Below are 22,001 nucleotides of genomic sequence, written 5' to 3' on the forward strand. Positions count from 1 at the left end.
TATTCCACAATCAGTGAGAAAGAAACAGAGAGAGAGTGCAGGACAGACAGACAGGTGACAGTCTCAGGTGTACACACTGCTACAAAACAGCACAAGAGAAGGAGGATTTAGTGTTTGTGTTATTACGAGTGCTAAACAAGAAGAGTTCCCAGATGGTCCAGTGGACACATGTGTGACTCCTGTGATTAAAGCATCTTTCTTTCAGCTTAACGAGTGAACCGTCAGCTCGTTCAAACACACGTTAAAGTCCGTTTGGCTCGACACCACCGAACAGAGGCAGCAATATAACATAGCTAACATTAACAGTGCAGTGAATCCTGCTTGTGCCGTCATATTCAGGACTGCAAACCGAGCAGCATCACTGACTTTCAGCTTGTTGTGTTTGTGGATATATGACTGACTTTAATTATCCATAAAATCATCACATTCTCTGTAGGATTAAGGTCGACTATTGAACAGCGAATATTTTAAAATAAAGGCTTTAAAACCAAGTAAACGCTGAAAGTACAAACATCACTAATGTCACATAACTTTGCCAACATGTGGCCAACAGTAATGATTTAATGTTCTTCATTATTAAACATTTGCACATAAATAAGTGACATAATATTCAGTACTTACTTTAAAAGTTTACTCTTCCGCCGTTTTTTTTGGCAAAATTATCCAACTATGGAGTCTGGGATATGTTGGGTCATGAAGTCTACACCGCCACAGCCTTAAAATTCAGGGAAATGAAGGACACATTTGAAGGCCGCATTTCGAGCAGTTGCGTCGCTGTGACGTAATCGGCCTTAAAATGCGGCATTTGAGGCTGCAGACCCTGAATTGGGATAGAGCCCTTGGCTGATTGTGACCTACACCCGTTTTCACAACTTGGCTCGTGTGATTAGGCAGAGGATCAATAGGGAGTCCATGACACTCTTAGGGGGACACTCACACGGGACCTAAACCTGGGATTCTTCACGAGTCGCTCTCAGAACTGAAGAAACTTCTTGGATAAAACGTCTTCAAGAAATTTAAAGCAGCTCAGACACTTTTCTTTCCCAGCTCCTCAGACTGTCCACCCTGTTAGCTTGGTTAAGTAGCCATGAAGAGTAGAAGGCTAAGTATGAGTTTCAAACAGTAAACACATTTATTTTTAAACCCTGCAAATAAACAACATTAACATCAAAAGTTTTACATGTTCTAAATGTATCCCACAAATAACACCCACTTCCCTACATTTGATCCGCTGTGTTAAATATGATTAAGAACAGAATGCAATCATTTGCAAATCCTATAAACCAGTATTTTAAATAAAGTGAGAAAATGAAACATTTAAAGAAAAATATTAGCCCATTTTGAATTTGATGGCGGCATCCTCTCTCCAAAAACTAAAGGCTTTGCGATGTTTAGTGCTGGACCATGTTGGGTAATAAGTAAACCTCTGAAACGTTCAACAGTTTCCATTTTGATTAACCTGACCAACATATAACATAGAACACCTTTGAAGTGGACCTTGCACCCTGTCGATAACTTCAAACACGTCGAGGTCTTCAGAGGCTGAACTTTTACCCAGCATCACAAGGAGCGCCATAAACACTTGTTACGGTTATTAGAAGGAACCCAGCCTTTAGACATCCCCACAATGACATCGTGACCAAGGGTCTGTTGCATGATTTTTAACATGGCTACAATGTGTCGTCTGCTGAGTCATCGTTTAATACAACAACGTACTGAAAGAGAGCATTCAGCCTCTGACTGAGCTGGACTAACCTTCCCTTTCAAAAGTGAAAACTGCAACATAAAACTGGAATACAACCAACTTCTAATGAAATGTAACATTTTATAACATGAACACAGATTCCAGGTGAGCTGTGTCTTCCAGGACTGGATTTACCAGAACAGGTATGAGGATGGTGCCTGATGGGCATGTACGAGCTGGAGTGGATCCCAGCTAACACAGGGTGAGGAGACAGACGACCGTTCACGCTCACACTTATTCGCCAGTTAACCTAACCCCACTGTGTCTGTGAACTGTGGGAGGAAGCCAGAGTCCCCTGAGAGGACCCACACAAACACGGGGAGAACATCCAACCTCCACAGAGACTCTCTCTGCACTAAAAGCACAAAATAAAAATCACACCGTCGTGTAATTGAAGAAACTGGTCTTAAAAAACAGTTAATCTAATATGTCCACATGGAGCCCGTGTTAAGGTCCGTACTGGGCTTCAGAACATCAAGTGAACAATGTCAAATGGGACCTGGGTGCGTTGTCTCCTGATAGAAAGTGCTGAGGATCAGAAGGACTCAGGGACAACACGATATCTGTCCAGCAGAGGGCGGCATTATTCCAAACGGCTCCATCCTAGAAACATGATGTGGAACAGCTGACCTGTAGATCTGCTCAAGACAGGGGTGGATCTAGAGAAATTTTCTTAGGGTGGCAAAGAAATCAAATGGGGTGGCAAAATCAAAGCCTTTTTTTTTTTCAAACACATATGCAGGTGGTTACATATGGTTAAAATAATTCAAATGCAGTAAGTATACACGTTTTTCATATAAATATAGTCTATAACTTAATTATTGTCTGTAGCCCACATAATTACACACATATACATATTACACATAATTACATATGTACTGTAATAATAAATAAATATGTAGCCCAATAAGTATAAAATCCAGAAAGTTACACAACACGGGGCGGTTCATTTACAAACACAAGTTTAACTTAAATTTCACACTGTTTTTTGTTAGTAAACAATCACATTGTTACAGCTTAAATTACACAAAATGTCAGAAATCTGCACCGTCATGAGCAAAAATTTAAACCTAATTTTTCATGATTTGTTGGATTCACCCTCTGAGGTCTGAAATACAACCGGACATTTTTGACCCTTTAGAGTTTACGTTTGTATTTCACCCTCAGATTGTTTCATTTTATTTTTTCCTCTTGCCTTGTTTGGTATCTTTTCAGCTCAACTGAATTTAGTTGTTTTTTCACTGACATACTGCATTAGCATTACCGATCTGAAATCACACAAAGAACTTAAAATCCTAGTAGTATTTTTCTATTGTAAGAAAAACCACAGACATGTTGAGTAAATTTTTATAACTTGAAATGCAAATATAAAATGTAGATTTTGTAAAAATATACAACTATTTATCTAAAAATGCAGCCAATACACCTGTCGTTTTTTTCATTTTGTACAACCATTTAAAAATATTACTAAAACTTAAATGAGAGAACAATCAGGTGTCGCAATAAGATGCCCCACAAATGATGTGTGCCAGTAAAAAAAAAAAAGTTTGTCCACCAAAAGACAGAACAGCACAGGGACAAACCTGCAGGCCTGACAACAGCAGGTGTATGTAAAGAGGTGGCTTTTTTTCCTTTCTTTACTGTTTTCGTGCTGTCCTTAGAAAACGCTTAAAACACACACACACAAAAATGTGACGACAGTATTTAGTAAAAAGCGTGGGTTGTATATATTATCATAACTCTGGATTTACTGGCCTGTAATTAAAATTTAAAAACTTTGAAGTCCGAACTTTCAATGTGGGCTGAAACAGAGACTCAGCGTGGCTGCAGCTTATTGCTATGTCAGCTTACATCAGTCATGTGATTTGTAGGTGCAGCGCGGACCACAGAGGGTTAATAACACTCACCTTCCTTCCATTTCCAGAGTGTAACATCCAACCACCTGTGTAAAAAGCGAAATTCCCATGGTGTTGTTCAAAATGTGCTCTGGCACAATCATAAGCATGCTTGCTACTGAAAACAAGAAAAAAGCCGGTCCTGCTATGGGCTGAACCATTTGTTAATGGTGCAGGGGGGGAACACTAGGCAATATATTCAGTTTTATGATTTATATTCACTGTTGACTGTAACTATGCTCAAACTGTTAATGCTATCTTATTTTAATAAACAACACTGTCATATGCAAAACTGGGGTGGCAAGGGATCATTTTAGGGTGGCACTTGCCACCCCATGCCACCCTTCTAGATCCGCCCCTGGCTCAAGAACAATCGTTACAGTCTGATCACAGTCAGTCCCACATCTGCCATGTTCTCAGCTTCCTTTAGTACAGGTAGCTTTAATGATCATTTCAAGTGTGGTTGTTTCATGGAAACAGAGAGCAGACTGCAACATCCGTGACACCACCTCTAACACTCTGATGGACGTGTGGACAGCAATGCTGCCTTGAACAGTAAATTTGCTTTACAGAAAAATAACAGCATTTGTCATCCCTTCACAAACACACACATCGATTTAAACCTGACAGACACATATTTGGAAATTAGACGAGATGAATCAAATCAGAAAAACAGTTATTAGTTATTAAGTTTAGTGACGGCAGCAGGGACAAAGCTGCTTTTATAAGACTTTGTCCTGCATCATTCTCATGATAAAACAGACTCAATGGCCCCAAGATATTTATATGACTGCACTTGCTCAGGTTTGTCCGGATTTCAAACTGTTCTAAAAGTCTTTTGATTCTAATCTGGCGCTGTGTTATTGAAAGCAGAAGAGAAATCGATGAACTGAAGTCCTTTACTCTCTACATGTTTGACAGTCAGGTGAAGTAGAATCAAAAAGTAGAATCAAAAGCACATCCTCCACTCCTCTATTGGGCTTATGTGCAATCTGCATTGAATCAAGCTTAAGTTCAGTGTCTTCCATAATCACATTTCTGATGATGTTTTCAAAGACTGAGGTGAGGGCAGCAGGCCTGAAGTCGTTTAGAACTTTTGGACGACTAGATTTAGGAACAGGAACCACGACAGCTTCTTTCCAAAGAGAGGGCATGAACGATTTATTCAGAATAACCTAAAATATAGGACTGAGTTCTTTAGCACAAGTGTAGGAGCCATATGAGTTGTTCCTTTTTGTTTTGGATTAAGAGGGTTAGTTTAAATGCACACCTTGTATTGGTGCACGGGTGTGGGACGTGACTCGTGGGCGTGTTAGGTAATAAATGTGGTTGCACTCACCTGTTCACCACACCTGATGAGCAGAAAGGTAGGGTGAGCATGAGGGGAAACCTGTTGACCCCATCTTGAGTCATTTTGATGCATTTTTGACTCTAACTTGATGTATGTTTTATGCACTAATTGATGCCATAGGCTGATGTTGTAGTTTGGTGTAGTAATTGGTGTAATTCTTTGAGAGTTGCAGTCATTGTGTTTGTGCAGTCTGTGCATTTGTTTAATAGTTTGATGTGCTGATTTGTAGTGATGGTGAGATGAAGCCTCATGATGAACTGAAGCTTTCCACCCAATTGGTCGACTCATGGTTCGAAGCATTGTGATGATTCATTTGCTCTACTGCGTCATCAAGTGGACAATTCAAGTAAAGCGGGCTCTGTGATTATAATGATGTGTAAACCTCTAAACTGAATAAATAAATTGTTTTCATGGTTATTTATCCCGAATATTGTCTCAGTATGTGTGATACAAAAGAGAAAGTGGAAACTATCAGGACAGAGTTTTGGTATGATTGTGTAACTGTAAGCCTCAAACTGTCAGTCAATAGTATAATTCACATCATAGATCAGTACATTTGCATATTTTTATAACTATAAAAAGAAAGCTGACACTTTCGAGACTTTATCTAATGTGTAAGCATCACAGCAGATGCCTTTGTTTCAGCGTAGCTGAGGCTAAAACAGCGCTGTAAACAACGGTAGTCGTATGCGTAACAAACAAGCGAATAATGCAGAAAACAGATTTTTAGACGGGAAACTGTTCTTGAAGTATACTGTGTGTGTGTGTGTGTGTGTGTGTGCGTGTGTGTGTGTGTGTGTGCGTGTGAGAGAGAGAGAGAGAGAGCTGTGCATGAAGTGTAATTTTTATCCTGGTGAAAGCAAAACAGCAAAAGTAAGAGGAAATCCATGACGATGTTTATGTGAAGCGTAGTTTGGATCTTCTTTTGCTGCTGGTTCGGTCAATATTGTTTGAAGAGAAATAAAACCTGCAGCTTCAGAATCAGCGCAAAAAAGGTGTAAACACGAAGCACGGACCCGCCGACAGATCAGAATCAGTGAGCTGTCGGCTTTCACCCCCGACCGTGTCCATGCCTTCTGGTGAGAAAGGCGACATCTCACTGATTCTGATGCGTCAGCGGGTCCGCGCTTTGTGTTTACGTCTTTGTGCAGAATCGGTGTACCTGCTCTCATTTACTGTTTTAGCTGTTTGGTGGTTGTTGAAATGTAGTAATATTTATATTAAAAATCAATTCAGGATTTTAATGAATCGATATCACGTTATCCAAGCTAGAATCGATTTTAATCGATAATCAAACCCGCTCCTAGTAACTGTGTAATCATGCTTATGTACATCTGGATAATGAGACAAACTAGTGTTCTGTTTGTAGGCCAAATTTAATTACTTGAAAGGTTAGAGAAGGGCAGTCAATATTTTTAGAGGTTAACCAGTACTGAAAATCATCCCAAAAAGATCTGGAACTTTCACATGAATAAAAAAGGTGCTCTGTTATGGAACGCCAGGACTGCCAAAATGAATTAATTAAATACACCATTAAATAATTAATTAAATGTGGCAATAATTAATTAAAATTGGAATTAATTAATTAAATAAATAGTTATGACACATGTAATTAATTAATTATTGACACATTTAATTAATTATTTATGTATTTCACATTTTAATTAATTATTGACACATTTAATTAATTATTTAATGATATATTTATTTATTTCATTTTGGCAGTCCTGGCTCTCATCTTGAATTAATTTTATCTGTCAGACTCACCCATCAAACCCAGGGGGCGGGGTTAACGCTGATCGAGTCAAAACCATTGCTTTGGCCTGGTGGCCATTGTTTTTAGCACACAACAACCGGCATGTGGAAACTAACAGAACTGAACTTTGAAAAACCCTGTTTGTGTGTCACCAAATACAGTTTTAATATTTTTTTAGCCGAGAATGTAGCGGTTTAATCTTCATATGTCTGGTCCGTTTGTCAAGATACAGCCTCTTTGCAAAAGTGCTTCGATGATTTCGGAGATGTCTGCCCAGTCTCACGGCAAAGCGTGGGATAGACCCGCTCGCCTCACAAGCAATCGAGCTGTTATTACCGCCGACAAAGCGCAGGCCCCGGTACACAGCTGTAATAACCCTGCTGTACACTGACTTCTTTTACTGAGGTTATATTTATCGGGGTTTTATTTCCTGATGTTCGTATGTGTCCTATGTGTTTCAGTCGCCAATTCTGAATTATAACTAACATTAAAAACATGTTTAAAGAGGAGAGAAAGCAAATAAATTCGATTAACAGCTGATCTTTGGGTTTTTGTTCAATAATCAGCGTGACCTGCGTATAAACGCATAAAAGAGAAAACGTTGGTGTTTCCGTCATGTAGTAATGCTGGCTTTAACTGTACAAAGGTTGTTCGACACTATGAAACACATACAGACTTCATGATGTTCGGCTAATATTTTTATTGTGAATATTAATCATGGGTTGGTATACCACGGAGCAAGGTCAGCAGTTGTCTACTTTTCATTTTACTAAACGTTATTGAAAATTCTCTAACTTTAAATTTAAAAAATTCCCATCTTTGTATGGAAGTACCAGTTGTTCCATCATTGTAAATTGTATGGAGGAGGTCTTTAACCATCTTAACATACCCATCATCAATTAACAGATCTGCATTGAATTTCCAGTAATCTTTTTTAAATTGTGTTTTATTTTCAGGGTTAAGCTTAAGAGTAATAATACTGTGATCTGTCAGCGGGGCTGCTGAGATGGAAACATGTGAAACATATCTATATAGTACAGACGAGACCAACCACAGATCTAATCTGGACATATTATTACCATTTGGTTTAATCCAAGAGAATTGAGTAACTCCAGGGTTTTTCTCTCTCCATATGTCACTTAAATTGTTTGAATCAATGAACTTTGTTAGAATTGGATTCCTCTGATTAATACTGTATCTAGGAGGATTTCTATCCTGCCATTCATTTGGAACAAGATTAAAGTCACCGCCTAGTAACACATGGTCTGTGTGGTATAAAAGTTTATACTCGGAAAGGACATCTGTTATTTTTTCCAGCATGAGCTTATTTAGAGTTACAGAGGAGTACCCATAAACATTTACTAGAATCACAAATGAACCATCAATATTCAATACAACTGCCAGCCAGTGTCCTGAATTATCAGCCTGAAAAGTCACGACCTTCCCTGGACAACGGTAGAAAGAGAGAGCTACTCCAGCAGAGTGGTTGGATCCGTGGCTGAAGAGGATTTTTTCACCCCACTGATTTGACCAGAAGGTGGCATCAGCGTCACTTGAATGAGTTTCTTGTAGTAAGGCGCAATTCGCTTTTAGCCCTTTGATAAACATAAACATTGCTTTTCTTTTAACATTATCCCTGAGACCTCTAACGTTCAACGACACAAAGGATAAACACGTGTGTAGCATTAAAAATAAACAAAAATAGAGTTCAAAATATTAAGAATATCAAACTTGAATATATACAAAAAAGAAAAATTTAGTTTACTTTGTTTCCCCTGCGTCGGGAGCACACGCTGGACTGTCCAAATCACGGACAAACAGTATCCCACATTGTTGATTTTTAGTTTACAAACACTTCTTATAATGACTAACTACTCCTGACATTTTTGAGATATTAGCTCTTTATACAACGAAGTTATACTGGGATACAAATAATATCAGGCTGATCCTGCCACAATTTGTCCCCCCTGTGTAAATCACGGACAAACAGTATCCCACATTGCTGATTTTTCGTTCACAAACACTTCTTATTATGACGCATTACTCCTGAAACTTTGGAGGATTTAGCTCTTTATATAGTAAAGTTACAGGAGAATAAAAATAGTTATCAGCCAAAATGTTAATGGTTTATTAAAATAATCCCATCTGATACCCTGTGAGCAATAAATATATAATTTTCTGTTGTAACCCTCAAACTGAATGGTAATGTAACGATACTAATTTTTCACTTTTTCACAAAATGAAAACATCAGTACTTCCTGCGTGCTCCCAGCACAGGGGAAACATTCTGTCGGGGATACCTACTTTGGCACGACACCAGCACCTCCTATCCCGTTTAAAACTGTCAAACGTCCCTCTTTATGTAGAGTTCAGAGAACAAGTAAAAGTGAACACTTTTCAGCCATACGCCAGAACGCGACGGCCGTTAATATAACCGACAGCTCCTCTGTAGTAAGTCTTCTCCCCCGCATTTCTGGCTTGTAAAATTTTCGGCCAAACTTTCTCCTTTTCCATACGATCCCCCTTCGTCAAGTCCTCCGGAAAACGGATTTTTTCACTCTCACAAATCTGAACATTTTTGGACTTCTTCCATATTCCATCTCGGTGTAGGCGCTTTGTGAACTGAATTATGACTTGGCGATTTCTGCCTTCTTCTTTTCTTCCAATCCGGTGCACAGTGTCCACAATGTCCTCCATATTATCTGACCATTCTGGGGCGATCAGAAACAGAAGAGTGAAAACATTTCGTGTTTCTAGAAAGATCTTTCAGCTCATAGCTGCTCACAGACTGTATTTACAAGTGACAAACTGCAACTCTACAGTACATCTACAGTATATATCAAATCTATTCTGTATTCAAATCTATTGAGTGATGTTTGAAAGTCTTTCCAGGTGAGTTTGATCCAGGAGGGTCTGAAGCCAGAGTCAGACAGAGACTGTGCAGAGACTGTAGAAGGACAGAGCAGCAGCAGAGCAGTCCAGATACACTGATGATCCTCTGTCAGATCCAGAGGGACACACAGGGATGATGCTGGACTCTACATTGTGTCTGACAGTGGAGCTGTTCTCAGAGCAGTTCACTCTGCAGCACTGACAGTCATCTGCACTTCATTCCTCTGTCAGTCACTGCTGGATGAAGCTCTCCTCTCCACCTCCCAGTAACATGGCCCAGTCAGAGCGTCTCTACACACAAGCTGCTGCTGCTTCAACCTCTCTGGATCATCAGGACACAGCTCCTCCTCTCTCAGCACACACACCGTCCTGTTTACCATCATTACCTCAACCTGCAGAGAGAAGAAGGAAGAGCAGAGGAGATAAACGAGTGTTTCCAGAGACTCTTCATCAGCTGTCAGTCAGTGATGCAGCACATCCAGTATAAAGAGCAGCAGGGACTTCAGTGCTGGGACTGTACTAGGACTCATTGTTGCTTCACTTTTTCTAATCTTTGGATTTTTATTGAAGTTGATGAAAATGTTTTTCCCTCCTAGTTTGAGTTTGGACTTTCATTCATTAGAAGAACCTTGGTGTGTCCACTCTGAGCTCTGTAGGAACCCCAACAACAAGCCCAACAATCCAGATGGACGGTTCCAGCTGTTAACTGGAGGAATTCCATCCAAACATCTGCTCTCACTAAAGTCTTCCTCACCTACAGACTGTGTTCTTCACTGCTTTAAACTTGGAAATGAATGCAGTCATTGGTCTGCGTGCTGCTTTGTTCAGAGAGCTGATTGGCTGTTGACAGTGTTTGATCACAGCATGTAGGCCGTTACTATGGTGACCATAAAAATCAGAAACAGCAAGTGTTTGTGTCCAATCCTGAAGCCTGTCACCATTCTCCTCTCACAGCTTCACTGAGAAGCTGCAGCTTTACAGGAAACACTGGATCTTTGTTTCATACTGACTGTGTTTAGTACAATACTGCTGACAGCACCACCCACTCACTCCATCACTCTACTTACACCAGAGTCTCCAGTCTGTAGTCTGGACTCTGCTGAAGATCAGACAGCTGCTTCACATCTGGATCCTGCAGGTTGTTGTTGTTACTCAGGTCCAGCTGTCTCAGATGGGAGGGGTTGGACTTCAGTGCTGCTGCCAGATAATCACAGCTGATCTCTGACAAACCACAGTCCCTCAATCTGTATAAAGAATGAAAGATGTAAGTTTATTAGACAAAGTGTGAGCTTGAAATCATTCAGTGTTTCATCATCTGTTCAGAGCTGAAGAAGGTTCAGAATGTAGAAGTTTAGAAAATGGAAACTCCAAACAGCTGAAGCCAACAGGAAGCAGCTTCAAACAAACACAACAAGAGAAAAAACTCTGAATGTTTCACATTAAAGTCGTACATTTCTCATAAAAACAGGACAAAGACTTGAAAAAGTCGTGTTTTTCCTTCCAGGAACCACAAGGCTTCACTTTTAAAGGTGAAGTGTGAAAGAAACGGACATATTTGAAGTCCAACACCTTTTTCCAGTCACATGATTAAAGCAGACAAACTACAAGCTCATTTTCATTCCAACAAGTCATCTTCTGACCTGGACTAACAACACTGGTCTCTATGTGCAGCTGGCTGTGAGACCAGTGCTCAGGGAGCGTCTACAAAGTGCAACACTGAAAGAACATCACACACTCATTTGCTTCCAGCACTTTCACACAAACATCTACTGTCATTATTGTCACCAAACTCTGTGGATCCTTTATTGCTAATTCAAATGGGATCAAATGGTCAGACAAAAGAGGGTTATGAGGAAATATGATGAAATGTTGTGTATTAGCAGCAAGTTATTGAATCATTTTCCTCAGAAACCAAACAAAATGATTGACAAACATGTTTTTACAAACTCAGTGTTGGACTTGGATCAGCAGGATAAGCTGATGTTTAAAGGCATTTGAGTCTCGCTGTATGAGAGTCCAGTTATTCCTCAATATTTATGGATGATGTTCTTTCAGTGTTGCACTTTGTAGACGCTCCCTGAGCCTCACAGCCAGCTGCACATGGACCAGCTGACATTACCCAGCATTAGAGGCGGCTGTAAAAAAATGGATTTTCCTATTTAAATGGTTTTAATTTGAATAAAGCGATGTTGATTCATTCAATCCTGAATGGATTTTTAATATAAATGTATTTTGCCAGAATCTCAGGTTAAAGCTCCCAAAAGTATTTCAACAACAAGCAAACAGATAAAACAGTAAATGAGAGCAGCTAAACACACAAAGATGGAAACACAGAGCGTGGATCGTTCACTCGACGGCACGTACATGGACACGCCGTCGGGGCTGAAAGTGGACAGCTCACAGATCCTGAAGCTGCAGGTTTCATCTGTCTCCAACCAAAACTGAGTGAACCAGCAGCAAAAGAAGATCCAAACTACGCTTTACGTTTGATGAACATCCTCATGAATTCTCTCTGACTTTGACGTTTACTTCCTGCACAGCTCTCTCTCTCTCAGTGTACTTCAAGAACAGTTTACCTTCAAAAATCTGTTTTCTGCATTATTCACTGCTTATTACGCACCAGTCTGCTGTTGTGTTCACTGCTGTCGGCCTCCGAAAACAAAGCCTCATTTCTGCTGTTCAATACTGAAGAAATTGAAACCTTTTAAAATGATGACAGATTACAAACTCTCAGCTGTGTCTGTAATCAAACCTCTGTAACTTTGCTTCACTTCAGCAGCATCAGCTCATGTTCACATGTTGATTCATGGTTTGCTTCAGTTTTTGATCGACTGCAGAATATTTTGAAGGTTATCTGCTATAAAAAGCCAGAAGAGGAAAATCTGCTTCACGTGTTTCTGTTTGATCCTCAGTGACTTTGACACAAAGGCCTCTGCTGTGATGATCACACCTCTGATCAAGTCTCACAGTGTCAGCTTTGTTTTTATACATATGGATATGTGCTGATAAATGATCAGAATTAGAATATTTCCCACTGTCTGCTGTGTGCCGTGACCTTTGACCTGCTAAAGACAGTCAGCTGTGGATTATTCATTCTTGTGTCTGATACTTAGAACTGTGAGGAAGAACACTACACAGTTAATCAGGGTCCCCTCTCTCTGAATCAGGAAAGGTGGGCAGGCCGCGTGTGGGCCGCGGGCCATACGTTGAGTCTCACTGTTTGAAATGTGAACATTGTTCTGCTGCAGTCAATGGACTAAACCAGAGAAGAAGAAAACAGACTTTACCATGAAGATCCTCAGTGTGGATCAGTATAATATCAGCCTGATGTCTGCAGTTTAGTGTCAGCACAACTTTCACATCATATTCATCTCAGCACAACTAAAACATGCTGACTGACCTCAGAGTTTCAAGTCTACATCCTGGACTCTCCAGGAAACCACACAGATGCTTCACTCCTGAATCCTGCAGCTTGTTGTTGATGCTCAGGTCCAGCTGTCTCAGATGGGAGGGGTTGGACTTCAGTGCTGCTGCCAGATAATCACAGCTGATCTCTGACAAACCACAGTAACTCAATCTGTATAAAGAATGAAAGATGTAAGTTTATTAGACAAAGTGTGAGCTTGAAATCATTCAGTGTTTCATCATCTGTTCAGAGCTGAAGAAGGTTCAGAATGTAGAAGTTTAGAAAATGGAAACTCCAAACAGCTGAAGCCAACAGGAAGCAGCTTCAAACAGGAAACTGTGCAGAGTTTCAGACTATATGTCCTGATGCAGCCAGTTGGATTTTGGAGATTTGAATCTCTGTTCTGTGACTAAGTCCTTGAATCATTTCTTCCAGTTGGTCCAACAAGACAGACTAAGTATTGGACATGTGTTGTGGCTCCATCAGGGGAGCTTCTACATGTGATGTGATGGCCCCTCTGGGTCTGTCAGGTCACAGGACTGAAGAGAGCTCAAACTGGGCACACAGTTGTTCCAGTCTGGACCAAAGACTCTATACTGGGACTGAGGGACTGCTTTGACTGCACCCACTGGGACGTTTTAAAGGCTCATGTTCTCACTTAGATCATCGATTTCTACTTACATTTCTTTCTGGGAAAAATGGCGATTACTTTGAAGTAACAGGAAGTTGCAGGATTTGGGCTGAAATGGGGAAAAGTGGTTAGCACTAGTGCCTTAAAGCAAGAAGGTTGTAGGTTGAAGCTTGTTGGCCTTTCTGTGGAGGTTGGATGTTCTCCCACAGTCCAATGAAATGCTGCTTAGGTTCATTGGTGCTTCTAAATTGGCTGTAGGTGTGGATGTGAGAGAGTGCTTCTCTGTCTCTCTCTGTTGGCCCTGTGATGGACTGCTCACCTGTGCAGGTGGACCACACCTCTTGCCCTATGACAGCTAGGGCACAGGCTGCAGCCCTGTGAGCCTAAGCTGAATAAACAGTTAGCAAAAATGATCCATAGATGGCCTGAAATCCCCCAGTTAGCAGTTTGGTAGATAGCTATGACATGCTAATCCCATCCAGCAGCTGTATTCTACCTGTAAGCTGATCCCTGCTGAGCCAAAGCACTTTTTCAGAGACAAATTACAACCTTTAATAGAAACCTATTGGTCAGCATCTTATTAGCCTGCTGTTAGCTTCATTCCACAGAAAACTGAGAGAAACTAACAGAGTTGATAAAGAATAAAGAGAAATGTGCTGATTTAAAGCCTTTGAAGTGCTTCAGATGATCTGTGTCCACTTCTGTCCACTCATTCATTCATGTAAGCTTCTAATGCAGCTTTGATCTTCACAGTCTGCTTCATGAAACTCATTCTAACCCTGAATGTCAGAGTGTTCCTCCTTCTCTTTCCCATCATTCATGCTGCAGTGGAGGAGATTTGGATGTTGGACTGTGTTTTGGATGATGTGTGTATGTTTGTGTTGGACTGCTGTCTGTAAAGCAAACGCACATTTTGCTTTGGATTTCAGTGTCAGACAGACTTTAAGGTGGAATGAAGAGTTGGAGAGTTTCACAGTGAATTATCCAGTGGAGGATTTTTCTTCTTCTTTGAAGGTTTGAAATGTGAACATTGTTCTGCTGCAGTCAATGGACTAAACCAGAGAAGAAGAAAACAGACTTTACCATGAAGATCCTCAGTGTGGATCAGTATAATATCAGCCTGATGTCTGCAGTTTAGTGTCAGCACAACTTTCACATCATATTCATCTCAGCACAACTAAAACATGCTGACTGACCTCAGAGTTTCAAGTCCAAAACCTGGACTCTCCAGGAAACCACACAGATGCTTCACTCCTGAATCCTGCAGCTTGTTGGAGCTCAGGTCCAGCTGTCTCAGATGGGAGGGGTTGGACTTCAGTGCTGCTGCCAGATAATCACAGCTGATCTCTGACAAACCACAGTGACTCAATCTGTATAAAGAATGAAAGATGTAAGTTTATTAGACAAAGTGTGAGCTTGAAATCATTCAGTGTTTCATCATCTGTTCAGAGCTGAAGAAGGTTCAGAATGTAGAAGTTTAGAAAATGGAAACTCCAAACAGCTGAAGCCAACAGGAAGCAGCTTCAAACAAACACAACAAGAGAAAAAAACTCTGAATGTTTCACATTAAAGTCGTACATTTCTCATAAAAACAGGACAAAGACTTGAAAAAGTCGTGTTTTTCCTTCCAGGAACCACAAGGCTTCACTTTTAAAGGTGACGTGTGAAAGAAACGGACATATTTGAAGTCCAACACCTTTTTCCAGTCACATGATTAAAGCAGACAAACTACAAGCTCATTTTCATTCCAACAAGTCATCTTCTGACCTGGACTAACAACACTGGTCTCTATGTGCAGCTGGCTGTGAGACCAGTGCTCAGGGAGCGTCTACAAAGTGCAACACTGAAAGAACATCACACACTCATTTGCTTCCATCATCCAACCTGAAGAGGAAACAGAGACCGCTCCCCTTCAAAGTAAAAGCTGCTCCTTTTGGACACAGTATCAAAGAAAGTCTACAGTATAACATAGAAAAGACAGAACAATGTTTTGGTTGTTTTTAAATTGTGCAGAAATGAAACTACACTAAGCTCAATTATGTGACAGACATTTCATCCCATGTCAGTTTGGCCTCATCCTGGGCGGATTATCCAGCACACACTCTGACCACAGGCCCAGGGGCCACGCACAGCTGGGCTCCATCCAAGAGACAGGAAACAAACCAACACAATAATAAAAAGCACCATGTGATCTCCTTACATCTTCAAGACAAACATAGTAAAAACATGAGCATATTTGTTTCCTGATAAAATGATGTGACAGGTAGAACAGAGTAAAGTGGTGGTGTTACAGCCTTTCTCCCCTCTGCTGCCGAGGCTGTTAGTCTCTCCCAAACTCAGCTACAGGACTTCCAAATGAATGAAAGCAGCAGAAGTGGCTTTACAAATGAAAGAGGAAGAGGAGAAGAAGAGGAGAGGGAGGCCACCCTGACCATCACTCCAGCTGAAAACATCACACTTCCATTAAAGTTGGTGAGGAAATGTTGAGCAGGATGAGCTGCTGGCTAATCTGGAGGCTGTAGCAGCAGCTCACAGTCACAGTGGATTTCCACTCATGAAAAGCTCTGGCTGCTTCATTTCTCATCTCATATCAGAGACTTTAGTGAAGCTGTACTGTGATGCTTCCATATTCCAGTGAGGCCTCCAGAATGATTTCAGCTGTTCTGTACACACACTGTGTGCCCTGTATGGCTCAAAGTCTCTGCAGCCTGTTTTTATCTGCTATCATCAGATCTTCATCATCCTCATTCACATCCCTCACACACTCTACAGCCTCATCAGCACTGACTTCATCTTCACTGACTGATGGAGCACAACATGAACCTGTGGAGGCTGAAACACTGTCCTGTCAAACATCTCCCCGTCACCACTCCACTTCTGTCAGCCTTTAAATGAACCCTGCTCAAGTCTGTCACTTCTGTTTGGAGCCAAAAGGAAAAACTGTTGTTCAGTTGTTTGGAAAGACACAACATTTCTGAAAGCACTCAAACTTCTTCACATTTGTCTTCAGACACATCCTGAACATTTAGGAACTAAAGAAAGTTTCAAACATCAATCAAAGACCTGAAATATAGAAAAACAACAACAGCCGCAGTCAGTGAACTCACCTCAGAGTCTCCAGTCGACAGTTTGGACTCTCCAGTCCAGCACACACAAGCTTCACTGCTGAATCCTGGAGGTTGTTGAAACTCATGTCCAGCTCTGTCAGATGGGAGGGGTTGGACTTCAGAGCTGAGGCCACAACTTCACAGTGAGACTCTGAGAGTTGACACTGAGTCAGTCTGTGATGATAGAAAATATAAAATGTGTTATTATAAAACAACCCGTTCTCACTCCCAAATCGTAACATTTTACGCTAGGTGACAAATCGTCAACATATTACGTTTTCGGGCACCCAAGGCGTTCCTACGTCACGACATCAGAAAACTGCGGACACATGAGAACCGTTTGGACTCAATCTACACATCTTCGCTTTTCCCCTTAAAATCGCTTTAGAAAACACTATTTCACCTCATTAAAGTGCTGGTTAAGGTTAGGAATAAGGTTATGGTTAGGTTTAGCGATAAGGTTAGGTTTAGGCTTAGGTATACGGTTATGGTTAGGTTTAGGCATAAGGTTATGGTTAGGCTTACGGATAAGGTTAAGTTTAGGGCTGCAATACAGGGCTGGAAACCGCCGCGTACCATAACAACGTGGAAGGTCACCTTTCGCGTTCCTCAGGAACGCCGCGGGACATGACAAAACGTCGGGATGTTACGCCTCGGGAGTGAGAACGGGCTCTATGAAAGCAAAAAATCTGCATCATAAACACAGACTGAATGTATATGAAGACAAAACAGAGTGAGGTCATAATCTGATGAATCTGCTCTTCACATCTGTGCTTCAGCTCCTCTTACTGTGTTTGACATGACACAACGATTGAGTCTCTCTCAGACCTGCAGACTTTTAATGAGAATCTTTGTTTGGCTTTAATCTGCAGATGAAGGAGGAAGATGGTGTCACATTTAGGCTTCCATAATGTCCACAGTCTGTCACTGAGATCTGATCCAGAGTCAGAGTGAAGACACACATTTGGACTGTTTCCTGTTTTGACTCCAGAACATTTTGAATGAGTTCAGCTCAGTGAAGAGTTCCAGCTGGAAAGATGATCTCTGTTTGCTACCTGCTGTCAGGTACGACTGTTCACGTCCACACGCAGGAAAAACCTGCTGACTGTCACCAAACGGAGCAGAAATCTCATCACTGGACAATAATGATGAATGAACTCAGAGCTGCTGATATCAGATCTGATTTCAGGGGAACTAAACACAGAAATGATTGGCTCATTTTAGCTTTCTGAGCCATTATCTGCTGGTGTGTCGCTAGTTGGCAGAAAATGATTTGTATTCCTGTTCAGGGCTTCAGTGTTTATGAGTCCAGATCCAGGTGACAGCAAGTCAAAATGATGTTACCTGTCTGTGTCCAGCAGCAGCCTGTATTCACTTTGAATATTGTTATAACCTGACATGGATCAGTTTGTCTTTGATTGGTTTGTAAATGTCACTGTTTCCATTGGACCTGAGTGACGGTACAAAGACAGAGAGGGAGAGAAAGGAGAGAGAGGATGGAGACAGCAAAGAGAGAGCAAACACAAACAGGTGAGAGTGGACAGGTGACCAAGGTCAGCAACCAATCAGAGAGCTTCTGTTTGACCCACAGTCACTGATGATGACTGCACATAACCAAGCAGTGTGTTACTCTGATATCAAATATGGATCCTGCTCTTATAATAATGATCATCAGATGATATTATTGTGTTATTTTGTAGCTGAATACGATGTTTGTGTGATTATCAGTGAAAGAAGCAGTGAGGAGGATGGAGAGAGAGAGAGGACAGAGGGTGAAGTTAGAAACACTAAAAGGATTTTTCATGGATTTCATGGATGATTTGAGTGATTTCCAGCAGAACACTTAAACATGTCAGTGGACGTCCTAAAGAACATATTCACTGATATGAAACGTGTCATTGAACAGGATTAATATCAGTGGAAACATGGTGGAAACAGCTGTGAGTGCATGGATGTGACACACTTCAAATCTGTTCTCCACTCTTGGATTTGGGATCCATGGAGCTGCTGCTGAGTCTGTACAATAAAGGATGGTGTGGAAGGTTGCAGCGTACGGACACAAACACTTTGTGCTTACAATCTGATTTTATTTTCAAACTTAAACTACTAACCTACACTGATCAATGATGTTAATGATCACATCTGGACTCACCCAGCCTTTCTGCAGTTCCTCACAGCTGGAATCAGTCTCTGTCGTCCCCGCTCTGATGTGTTGTACTTCTGCAGGTCCAACTCATCCAGAACCTCCTCTGACATCTGCAGCATGAAGACCAGAGCTGAGCACTGGATCGCAGTGAGTTTCTTCTCTGATCTGTTCTCTGACTTCAGGAACTCTTGGATCTCCTGAAATAATGAGAGGTGGTTCATCTCCATCAGACAGTGGAAGATGTTGATGCTTCTGTCAGGAGAGATTTCATCACTGTTCATCTTCTTCAGGTTGTTGATGACTCTGTGGATGGTTCCTGGACTGATCTCTGTCTGACCCAGCAGACCTACTAAGAGTCTCTGGTTGGACTCCAGACAGAGGCCATGAAGGAAGCGAACAAACAGGTCCAGGTGGCCATTTTTACTCTGGAGGGATTTCATCATGGCTCTCCTCAGAAATACATCAAGGGATTGGAGATCTTTGTTATCAAAAACACTGAAAATCATCTTCATTAAAGATTTTGATTTTAGAAACATCTTCACCACCTCTGTCTTCCTGTTGGTGAAACAGTGGAACATGTAGACAGCAGCCAGAAACTCCTGAATGCTCAGATGAACAAAGCAGTAGACTGGTTTCTGGAAGATCACACACTCTCTTTTGAAGATCTCTGTACAAACTCCTGAGTACACCGAGGCCTCTGTCACATCCAGACCACACTGCTCCAGGTCTTCTTGGTAGAACATGATGTTTCCTTTCTCCAGATGTTCAAACGCCAGCCTCCCCAGCTTCAGAAGAACTTCCCTGTCAGCCTCCGTCAGCTCCTGTGGACTCGTCTCATGTCCCTCATGGTACTTGTTCTTCTTCCTCTTTGTCTGAACCAGCAGGAAGTGTGAGTACATGTCAGTCAGGGTCTTGGGCAGCTCTCCTCTCTGCTCTGTAGTCAACATGTGCTCCAGAACTGTAGCAGTGATCCAGCAGAAGACTGGGATACTACACATGATGTGGAGGCTCCTGGATGTCTTCATGTGGGAGATGATTCTGCTGGACAGCTCTTCATCACTGAATCTCCTCCTGAAGTACTCCTCCTTCTGGGCGTCAGTGAAGCCTCGTACTTCTGTTAGCCTGTCAACACATGTAGGAGGGATCTGATTGGCTGCTGCAGGTCGGGAAGTTATCCAGACGAGAGCCGAGGGAAGCAGATTCCCCTGGATGAGGTTTGTCAGCAGCTGGCTGACTGATGACTTCTGTGTGACATCAGACAGCAGCTTCCTGTTGGTGAAATCCAATGAAAGTCTGCTTTCATCCAGGCCGTCAAAGATGAACAAAAGCTGAGAGACAGCCAGCTTCTCTGCTGTGACCTTCTGTAATGTTGGATGGAAAACATGGAGCAGCTCCAGAAGACTGTACTGCTCATCTCTGATCAGGTTCAGCTCCCTGAATGAAAGCAGAACCACCACACTGACATGTTGGTTCTCCAAGCCCTCTGCCCAGTCCAGAGTGAACTTCTGCACTGAGAAGGTTTTTCCAACACCAGCCACGCCGTTGGTCAGAACCACTCTGATGGGTCTCTGTTGGTCAGGGAAGGCTTTAAAGATGTCCTGGCACCTGATTGGAGCGTCATGGAGGGCGTCCATCTTGGAAGCTGTCTCCAGCTGCCTCACCTCATGTTGGGTATGAACCTCTTCACTCTGTCCCTCTGTGATGTAGAGCTCAGTGTAGATGGTGTTGAGGAGGGTTCTACTTCCTGTTTCATCACTTCCTTCAGTCACACGTTCACATCTCCTCCTCAGACTGATCTTATGTTCATCTAAAACCTCCTGCAGACCAACATCTGCTGAAAGAAAGAAAAACAATGAGACTAAAGAGAAAGAAAACTCTTCAATGTCTGAACAACACAAGAAGTCCAGTTTTCAGAAATGAGTCCATCAGCAGACAGATGTTCAGTCTTACTTTGTACACAGCTGCTCTGACTGGCTGTCTGCAGTCCAGCTCTGCTTCTGGATCTTTCTCCACACTGTGCAGAAGCTCTGATGGTGACACAGAAAAGTCAAAGTGGAGATACTTCTGTGCACCTTTGATTAGACTCATTATAAAAAGGAAAAGTTTGAACACAGTCATGTTTCCAGTTCACTGACTTACATTTATTCCATGGACACTCACTCTAACCTGAACCACAGCTACAACCCAACATTGTTGAGGCCTCATCTCCTCCTTTCCTGACTGTAGAGCTTAAATATGCAACAACCAACAAATAAAAGAATTTGGTTCATTTCAAAGAAATTCACACGGTGACCAAGTAACGTAACCGTAGTAAAGGAGACAACATCCCGTTGATGGTGGGATTATTTGAAAGATTTGCTTTAGTCACGTCACCAAATGCAGTTGAACCACCCGTGGATCCATGTTTGACCATCTACCACTCTGAGCTCTGCTTTTTAATCATTTTATTATTATCATCATTCATTCATTCATTCTTTGGAGGGGGGCTATTTCCTAATGCCGCACTAATAAGGTGATGTTCAAGGGGAAATATAACAGAAACTCTTTCAGTGTTATTCATGAATAAATTAACAGATAAACTGTGAAGAAGAAAAAAACTGAGATTTAAAGGAGAGAGTGAGAAACTTGATCATCCATCCTCATAATCCATGTTTATCAGTATCTGCTGTGACCATCCTGCAGTAATAACTACAAGTCTACATTTCTGTGACTGTTGATCAATCACAGCAGGAATCTGAGCTCATCTCTGCACACAGAGCAGCTTCAGCTCTGGGATAAACTGCTCGCTTCACGTCCTTCTCAGCTCACAGACACTCATCCTGATATTTTCCTTTAACATTTGATGGTATAATTCATCTGAGTTTACACTTTATCTGCATAAAACACAGGAAGTCAAAGCTGTTCTCAACATGAAGAAGTAGGCTTTCAGGAGCAAAGTGAGGAGATGAAAGCAGCACAGCGGGAGGTGAAACGCTGCCTGAGGGAAGCAAAGGACACCTACAGGAGGAAGGTGGAGCAGAAGTTGGAGAGAGACAATATGAGGGAGGTCTGGAATGGTGTGAAAACCCTCACA

At 41.6% G+C, this 22,001-nt stretch overlaps 1 protein-coding gene across 1 annotated transcript in view; it reads right to left on the reverse strand.

Annotated features, from left to right (window-relative positions):
- Positions 1-9,926: 9,926 nt before the first annotated feature.
- The window catches only part of LOC109196268 (protein NLRC3-like), a gene marked incomplete at its 5' end in the record, with an annotated part of 45,803 nt that continues 33,728 nt past the window's right edge, over positions 9,927-22,001 (reverse strand). The window contains 3 exons of the mRNA XM_019350210.2: positions 9,927-10,030; positions 10,706-10,882; positions 16,783-16,956. Coding sequence (XP_019205755.1) covers positions 10,021-10,030; positions 10,706-10,882; positions 16,783-16,956 — 361 coding nt within the window. The remainder of the gene's footprint in view (positions 10,031-10,705; positions 10,883-16,782; positions 16,957-22,001) is intronic.

This window comes from Oreochromis niloticus, linkage group LG3 (genome assembly GCF_001858045.2).
Source record: "Oreochromis niloticus isolate F11D_XX linkage group LG3, O_niloticus_UMD_NMBU, whole genome shotgun sequence".
In the NCBI taxonomy this organism is placed as follows: domain Eukaryota; kingdom Metazoa; phylum Chordata; class Actinopteri; order Cichliformes; family Cichlidae; genus Oreochromis; species Oreochromis niloticus.